At 63.7% G+C, this 8,576-nt stretch overlaps 1 protein-coding gene across 1 annotated transcript; it reads left to right on the forward strand.

Moving 5' to 3' along the window:
* Positions 1-851: 851 nt before the first annotated feature.
* On the forward strand, positions 852-8,294 carry MEX3D (mex-3 RNA binding family member D). The gene is made up of 2 exons (XM_061356046.1): positions 852-1,379; positions 7,014-8,294. The coding sequence occupies exons 1-2, from the start codon at positions 872-874 to the stop codon at positions 8,270-8,272; spliced, it is 1,767 nt and encodes a 588-aa protein (XP_061212030.1). The 5' UTR covers positions 852-871; the 3' UTR covers positions 8,273-8,294.
* The last annotated feature ends 282 nt before the right edge of the window (positions 8,295-8,576 follow it).

Consider the following 8,576-nt stretch of genomic DNA (forward strand, 5'->3'; position numbering starts at 1 on the left):
ACCTGGCCTTGAACACTGGATGGGGCAGCCATAGTAGTGTCACCACTTCTGTAACCTGGAAGAAGGAAATAGCCCTTGGCTACTTGAACAATGGCTATTCTGCAGCTCCATCGTTTCAAGCACTTGATAAATCATGAGTGGGAGGGAGCAAGGATGGATGGATGGATGGAGTTAGGGACGGATGCAGTTATGGATGGATGGATGGAGTTAGGGATGGACAGAGTTATGGACAAATGGAGTTATGGGTGGGTGGATGGATGGGTGGAGAGGTGGATGGACAATGAGTGGACAGACAATGGATGGATGATGGATGGAGGCATGCATGGATGGAGGGATAGGAACACCCCACCCGGGTGCTGCCAGTTGCTGCTGCAGCTTCATCGCTCCAGTCTTGCTCTGTGCTGGACCCGCGGCTCTCGGCATCCTGCTCCGCGCCTTCTCCTGACGGAGCGTTGTGGAGCCGGTGTGAAGAGCCGGGTACCGGCAGCTCCGCGCCCGCCCTCCTGGGTGCTGATCGCCGCTTTGCGATAGGAACCAGCGGTGCTGGCGCCGGCGGACGGGCGGAGCGGAGGGGGGGTCCCGGCGCTTTCATCCCTATCCCCCCCTCTGCTCCCTGCGCTCCCGGGGTGGGGTGGGGGGGACAGCAGAGGGGGCGTGGCCCGTGTCAGTGGGGGGGCGGGGCCTCCTCCCCGAGGGGGTTGGGCCTTGGGGGTGGGTGTGTCCTCTCTATTGCGCCTGCGCGCGGCGGGGCGCGGCCCCCATTGTCGGGGCGGGGTGACGTCGGGGCGGGGCGCGGCGCGGCGCGGGGGCGCGCGCGCGCGGGGCAGGCGGTGTGCGGCGGGCACCGGCACCGCCCCGGCCAGACCGCGCCATGCCCGGCTCCATCTACCAGCCCGAGGGCGGGCAGCCCGGCCGCGGCCCCCCGCGCTGCCTGGCGCTGCTGAGCCCAGCGCCGCCCTCCGGGCAGGACCCCCCCGAGCCCGAGCCCGGCCGGGAGCGGGAGGTGCCGCCGCCACCGCCGCCGGCAGCGCAGGGGGAAGCCGCCGCCCTGAGGTTCGCCCTGGATCAGCTCTCGCTGCTGGGGCTGGAGGAGCCGGAGGCGGGCGGCGCGGGCACGGAGGAGGCGGCGGCGGGCGGAGGCGCGGGGCCGGGCGGCCTGCAGGCGCGGGAGCGCGGCGGTGGCGGCGGCGGCTCCCCCCCGGCCACCGGCACCGCCTCCCCCCCGGCCGCCTTCAGTAACTTCGGGCCGCACCTCGCCGCGCCCGCCGCGCTGCTGGAGCCGCTGGGCGCCCTGGGGAGCAGGAAGAAGAGCGTGAACATGACCGAGTGCGTGCCCGTGCCCAGCTCCGAACACGTCGCCGAGATCGTGGGCCGCCAAGGTAACACCGCCCATCACCGCGGGCCCGCCTCAGGCACCCCCCGGCCCGGCCCCGCGTTATTTGGGTCAGTTTGGGGGCTTTGTCTCCGTGCCCCGGTAACGCGGAGGCGGAAACTTAACGGCGGCAAATCCCGCGGGCCTCCAACTCCTCCCGCGGGTTCTCGGGGCTGCTCCGCTTTGTGCCGGTCCCCACCGCGCCGGCTCTGAACGTGCAGCAGAGCCGATCCGGAGCAGGGAACCGGCTGCGGGGGGGATCAAGCCCTTGGTGCCCACGGGAAGTTCCCCGTGGAAGCCTTGGGTTTATTGTAGTTGGGTTCCCCCCCCTCCCCGGTCTCAACCCTGCTGCTCCGGTGTGTGAACGGCACCGGTGGATCAGTGATCATTGATGGGGAGCCCTGAGCTGTCACCAAAGGACACCTGGGCACGGCTCAGCCCCAGCCCATGGTGGGTGTGCCTAGTGCGGGCTTTGTCTGGAGGAAGCCCCGGTTAGCGCTGCACCGAAGTTCCACCGTTAGGAAATAAGAATGAGGGTTGAAAAAGACCCGAAGGGAGGGGGATTTAAAAGGGGGGAAAAAAGGGAATAAACGGGACAGGAGCTGCTGCCTGCAGGAATCCCAGCGGCGATGGGCAGTTGGGATGCAGGGAGCCTGACCTCTGGGGTGGTTTCACCACGCAGGGCTGTGGTACCCCAACCCTGCGCTGACCCCCCGGCCATCCCCATCCTCAGCCGTGGGGCTGCGGGAGAAGGGGCTTCGGGGGGATTCTTTTCCTAGGGGGAAGCGGGGAGCTGGGCAGCCTCATTGTTCTCTTTGTTAGCCAGAGCCATGCTGTGATGAGCGTGGTGACATCATGCTCTGCGCTTCCCATTGGCCTGCGCCGCCTCCCAGCCGGCCCCGCTTCCCAACCTCCCAACTTTCCACGCACCCCTCACCGGTCCCACCACCCTGATGCCGGGGCCGGGGCCCCAAAGCCCCTTATGGCACCGGAGGAGAGGAGCAAGACACAGTGCCCTGCTCCGGAGGATGCTGCTGCTGCTGCTGCCTGGGCTGGATGGGGACATGGGTTTGGTGGCCTCACCGGTGGGATTTGCAGGACCAGCAGGTTGAAGGCAGACCCGTAACGGATGCTGGCCTCCATTGGGAAGCACATTGGCTCAAGGAGGTTGGAGGAATGGCTGCTTTGGGGTTGGTGGGTGCCACCCTTCCTCGCAGCAATTGGGGTCGGGTGTTTGGGCTGTGGTGAGGTCCCAGTGCTGCGCCTCCAGCATCCTGACAAGCTCGACGTGCTCCAAGGTACCTGCCCCGCATCCCTCGTGCAGTTTGGGTGCTTGCTGAGCTCCACGGGCTCATGGGGCTGCTGGAAAAGAGCTGCCAAAGGGGTGATTACACCCGGGATGCTGAGGGTTGGGGTCTGAGACCAGTGATGGACCAGAGCCCCCCGCTGCTGCCCCAGCCTATGGGCAGGAGCTGCTCAGCCAAGGGTTTCCCTTCTTGTTTCCTGCCCCTCTCCTGCTTTCCCATGGCTCATGAAGACCCCACATCAGGTCCCTGCTGTGTTGGTTGTTGGGTATGAAGGGTTGGGGCTCAGCGTTTGGCATTCCCAGCTCTGGCAGGGGGTGTGCATGGGATGGGGCATGTATGGAATCTGTTAACCCCAGCTGCTCTCTGCTGTGCCCCCTGACCTGGGAGCAGGCGATTGTGATGCTGTGATGTTTGTGATGCTGTGCTCAGAGCGTAGGAAGGGGTAGGGTGGGGAGCAGGTGCCCTGCAAGGGTTTTGGGCAGGGGTTTCTCTCCCCATGCATCATGTGCTGAGGGGCAGCTCTTGGGGTGCTTTGGTCCTGGTGGCCCCTTCCAGCCATTGAGCAGAGTCAGGATGTGGCTGGGGCTGCTCTTTGGTGTCAGTCCTATGAAGGCTGTTGGATGCTTCTCCTTTTTCTTCAGTGTTCTTGCCTCTAAATGCACTCATTTAACACTTTCCAGAAGGGAGCAGCAGCTGCCCAGCAGGTAGAGGTTGGGTAAAGCAGATCCATGTCTTCTTGGCTTCTTTCCCAGGGGAAAATGGAGAGAGGGATAATGGGGCAGGCTGGCTATTGAAGTTGCCCTGGCTCTTGCATGTCAGCGTTGTGTCGTCCTCCCTCCCTGGTGTCCTGGCTTTGGAGGTGTGTTTCCAGCAGCTTCTGCCCAATGAGGCTGTAGGAGGTGATGGGCTCTGCTCTCCCCTCTGACACCACATGCCTCTGATGGGATGGAGCCAGCCATGGCTCCTCTCCTGGGCTCTGCTTCCCCATCACGGATACACAGGGACGGTGTGCAGCTTTGTGAAGGCTTTGGGAAAGCTCATAGAAGATGTTGGGATGCTCGAAGGGGGGATCCAGGGAAGGATGCACATGGAGACAGCAGGGCTTGGTCCCTGGGCCCGCCTGAGCATCAGTAAACTTGCTGCAGGTTGCTGGGGCTGCCATCGGTCCCTTTGTATTCCTCAGCCCTGGGCTGCTGCTGGGTGTCCTGTGCCCATCCTGCCACAGCCTTTGAGACTGGCCTGGCTGCCTCTTCCCACCTCCCTGGGTTGTGGAAGCCAGGAACTCCAGGGGGGATTTGCATCGGATTCCCAGTACATAAAGGGGCTGAGAACTGGAGGAGCTTTAACGCCCCTTGGCCTGTCCCTACAGGCCCTTGTCCCAAGCCCCTCTCCAGCTTTCCTGCAGCCCCTTTAGGCACTGGAGCTGCTCTAAGGTCTCCCCTTCAGGAGCCTTCTCTTCTCCAGGCTGCCCCAGCCCAGCTCTCTCAGCCTGGCTCCAGAGCAGAGCTGCTCCAGCCCTCGCAGCATCTCCATGGCCTCCTCTGGCCTCTCTCCAACAGCTCCAGGTCCCTCTTGTGCTGCTGCCCCAGAGCTGGATCAGGGCTGCAGGGGGGGTCTCCCATTCACACAGCAGAGGGGCAGGATCCCCTCCCTGAGCTGCTGCTCTTGCTCTGGGGGTGCACCCAGCACACAGGGGGGGTTCAGTGGCTGCGTCATGGGGAGCTTCTGCTCATCCAGCATCCCAAGGCCCTCTGAGGGCTGCATCCTGAGGATGCAGCCACTTCCATGCGTGCTTCCCCAGCCTGCGCTGTGCTTTCACAGGATCGTAGAATGGTTTGGGTTGGAAAGGACCTTGAGATCGTTCAGTTCCAAGCCACAAACGGGCTCTTGTAATAGTTGGAGCCCTGATCTGGGGCTTGTGATGGAGGGCAAAGTCCTCTTTGGTGGTGCCAAGAGAGGGTGTTGAGGAAGGGCAGCTGCCCCATCCATCCCCACCTCCTTCCAGCAGGAATCCCCCTGGGACTCTGCTGCTTGGCTGCAGCTGGTGCCTCCTCAGCCTGTAGGGTGCTGGGACAGGACCAGCCATGGTCCTGCAGCCCCATGGGGTGCGGAGCGTGATGGGATGGGCAGCTTGGAGCCGGCCACAGTCAAAGGGAAGGCTGCAGATCCAATATGGGAGGTTTGGAGGGAAGCATCCAGCCCCACCATGGGTGCTCTCTGGGGTTGGTGCGAGGGGCTGTGACTCGGTGGGGTTGTGTTTGCACCTCGGCTTTGCCCCCTCTCATCATTAAAGCTGGGCACGGCCTTTGGGGAAGTGCAGCCTTGGGGATGCCAAAACCACGGCCCCTTGGTTGAGGCAGGGCCCTGGAGCTGGCGGTGCCGGTGAGGATGTGCCTGCGCTGGGAGCATCCATCAGTGCTGCCCGTGTCCTCCCCACAGCCCCTTCCAGCAGGGATCTGCTGCACTCACTGAGTAAGGATGCAGTGATGGGGGCAGTGATTGCACAGCTTGGGTGGGGGCTTGTGGAGACCTGTCAGAAGCATCCACACTTGTGTGGATCATGGGATCCCAGCCTGGGTTGGGGTGAAGGGACCTTAAAGCTCCTCCAGCTCCAACCCCTCCCACGCACAGGGACCCCTTCCACTGGAGCTGCTTGCTCCAAGCCCCTGTGTCCAACCTGGCCTTGAGCACTGCCAGGGATGGGGCAGCCACAGCTTCTCTGGGCACCCTGTGCCAGCGCCTCAGCACCCTCACAGGGAAGAGCTTCTGCCTAAGAGCTCAGCTCAGTCTCCCCTCGGGCAGGTTCAAGCCATTCCCCTTGCCCTGTCCCTACAGCCCTTGTCCCAAGCCCCTCTCCAGGTTTCCTGCAGCCCCTTTAGGCACTGGAGCTGCTCTGAGGTCTCCCCTTCAGGAGCCTTCTCTTCTCCAGGCTGCCCCAGCCCAGCTCTCTCAGCCTGGCTCCAGAGCAGAGCTGCTCCAGCCCTCGCAGCATCTCCATGGCCTCCTCTGGCCTCTCTCCAACAGCTCCAGGTCCCTCTTGTGCTGCTGCCCCGGAGCTGGACCAGGGCTGCAGGGGGGGTGTCCCCGGAGCACAGCAGAGGGGCAGGATCCCCTCCCTGAGCTGCTGCTCCCGCTCTGGGGATGCGTTGGGTTTGTGTGCAGAGCTGGGCTCTCCCCACCTGAGCGCAGCTCTTTATCCATGTGGATCCGCAGCAGCGAGGTTTGCAGTGGACAGGGGCAGTTGTGTGGCTCTGATGGGGCAGCTTCCATCCCAGTGCGCTGCCGGCCTTGCTTTGGGTGCCCTGCAGATCTTAGGGGATGGTGAGAGGGGGGAAACAGCATCCCCGGTCCTCATGTGCCATTGTTGGAGGGTGGCAGCAGGGCCGAGTGCCTGGTCATGAGAATGCAATGAGGGTGTGCAGCAGAGCCCAGGCAGAGCGGATGGAGTGTGCGGGGATGCAGGGAGCGGTGCTGTGCTCCCAGCCAGGGACAGCTCCAGGGTGAAAGCAGCAGCACCCAGTCCTGGTATGGAGCTGAAGCCTTTGGGTGGCCAGGGACTGCCGGGACTCGCAACCAGAGCCCAGCTCTCCATGGCAGGGAAGGGACAGGGCAGCACCGGCAGCACAGTCCCGGTCTCCTGCATCCCAGCGGGCTCTGCTGCTGGATGATGTTCCTCACTGGGGAGCAGGTCTGTCCGGAACGGGGAGCACCTGCCCCGGGGTTCCCTCCTGTTCCACCCAGGCAGGGAGACCCAGCTCCCTCATCCTGGCTTCTGATGGGCTTTGGCCAGGGCTGGGCTTCAGGTTTAGCTGCGGCTGGGAGGATCCTGCAGGATCCAAACAAGCTTTTCATAGGGTCCCAGCCTGGTTTGGGTTGGAAGGGACCTTAAAGCTCATCCAATGCCACGGGCAGGGACCCCTTCCACTGGAGCAGCTCCAAGCCCCTGTGTCCAACCTGGCCTTGAGCACTGCCAGGGATGGGGCAGCCACAGCTTCTCTGGGCACCCTGTGCCAGCGCCTCAGCACCCTCACAGGGAAGAGCTTCTGCCTAAGAGCTCAGCTCAGTCTCCCCTCGGGCAGGTTCAAGCCATTCCCCTTGCCCTGTCCCTACAGGCCCTTGTCCCAAGCCCCTCTCCAGCTTTCCTGCAGCCCCTTTAGGCACTGGAGCTGCTCTAAGGTCTCTTCCTTTCCGTGTCAGGTGCAGAACCAAAGGGACCCGCTCGTTCCTGTTGGTCCTGCATCTCCCCATCCCTGCAGGGTGAACGGGGAGGGCCTTCAAGGTCTCAGCTATTAACATGCCATGGGTGCTTTTGTCCCCTTCTTGTTGCACTGCAGGCTGCAAAATCAAAGCCCTTCGTGCCAAGACCAACACCTACATCAAGACCCCGGTGAGGGGCGAGGAGCCCGTTTTCATTGTGACTGGGAGGAAGGAGGACGTGGAGATGGCGAAGAGAGAGATCCTCTCTGCCGCCGAGCACTTCTCCATGATCCGGGCGACACGCAACAAAGTGAACGGGCTGACGGGGGCGATGCAGGGTCCCCCCAACCTGCCGGGGCAGACCACCATCCAGGTGAGGGTCCCGTACCGCGTGGTGGGGCTGGTGGTGGGGCCGAAGGGAGCCACCATCAAGCGCATCCAGCAGCAGACGCACACCTACATTGTGACCCCCAGCCGGGACAAGGAGCCCGTCTTCGAGGTGACGGGCATGCCGGAGAACGTGGACCGCGCTCGGGAGGAGATCGAGGCGCACATCACCATGAGGACCGGCTCCTTCATCGACGTCAACGCGGACAACGACTTCCATTCCAACGGCACCGACGTCTGCCTCGACCTGCAGGGCAGCGCAGGCAGCCTCTGGGCCAAAGCCCCCCACCCTGCCCACCGCCCCCCCGCCACCCTGCGCAACGACAGCCTCAGCTCCATGGGCAGCACCTCCACCGAGTCCTACTACAGCGGGCGGGTGGCAGACGCCAGCCCCACCAGCCCCTACAGCACCGGCGGCGGCTTCACCTTCAGCGAGCCCATGGGCTCGGACGAGTGCGACTTTGGCTTTGACTTCTTGGCTCTCGACCTCACGACGCCCACCACCACCATCTGGTCGCCCTTCGAGCGCTCGGGCAACCCCTTGCAAGCCTTCAGCAGCTGCTCCTCCATCAACGGCTCTCAGAGACGCAACAGCGGCACGGCCACGCCGCGCCATTCGCCCACCCTGCCCGAGAGCGGGGCCGCGGGGCTGGACCACCCCTTGGCACGGCGCATCCAGAGCGACCCCGTCAGCACCTTGTCCTGGCTGCCCACCCAGGGCTCGCTGTCCTCCTTCTCCAACAGCACCGGTTACTCCTCCTCTTCCTCCCTACCCGGCAGCATCTCCGCCGCATCGGGCTCGCCCACCGACTCCAGCAGCTCCGACGGGCACCGCAAGAGCTCCCGCGAGTGCATGGTGTGCTTCGAGAGCGAGGTGATCGCCGCCCTCGTGCCCTGCGGCCACAACCTCTTCTGCATGGAGTGCGCCATGCGCATCTGCGGCAAGGCCGAGCCCGAGTGCCCCGCGTGCCACACGCCCGCCACGCAAGCCATCCATATCTTCTCCTAGCCGGGGCTGGCTCGTTCCCATCCCCACCATCACCACATACACACATACACCCCCCCCGTCACCCCATCACCCCCCAACCTCCACCCTGGCTTTTTAAGGACTTGGAAAACTGTTGGAATCAACCTTTTTATTTAATAATAACGGATGCGATGGGTGCACGGGGCGGGGGGGGGGCGGGAGGGGAGCGGCTGCGGAGGACATCCATGGGTCGGGAGGGATGGGGATGATGAAGATGATGATGATGAGGGGCAGTGAGGAGGCATCTCCAGTGTTTACAGAATAGCTTTAACTCCACACACACCCC

The sequence above is a fragment of the Neopsephotus bourkii genome, unplaced genomic scaffold (genome assembly GCF_033783945.1).
Source record: "Neopsephotus bourkii isolate Nb327-2 ecotype Australia unplaced genomic scaffold, CSIRO-AGI_Nbou_v1 NB_838, whole genome shotgun sequence".
In the NCBI taxonomy this organism is placed as follows: domain Eukaryota; kingdom Metazoa; phylum Chordata; class Aves; order Psittaciformes; family Psittacidae; genus Neopsephotus; species Neopsephotus bourkii.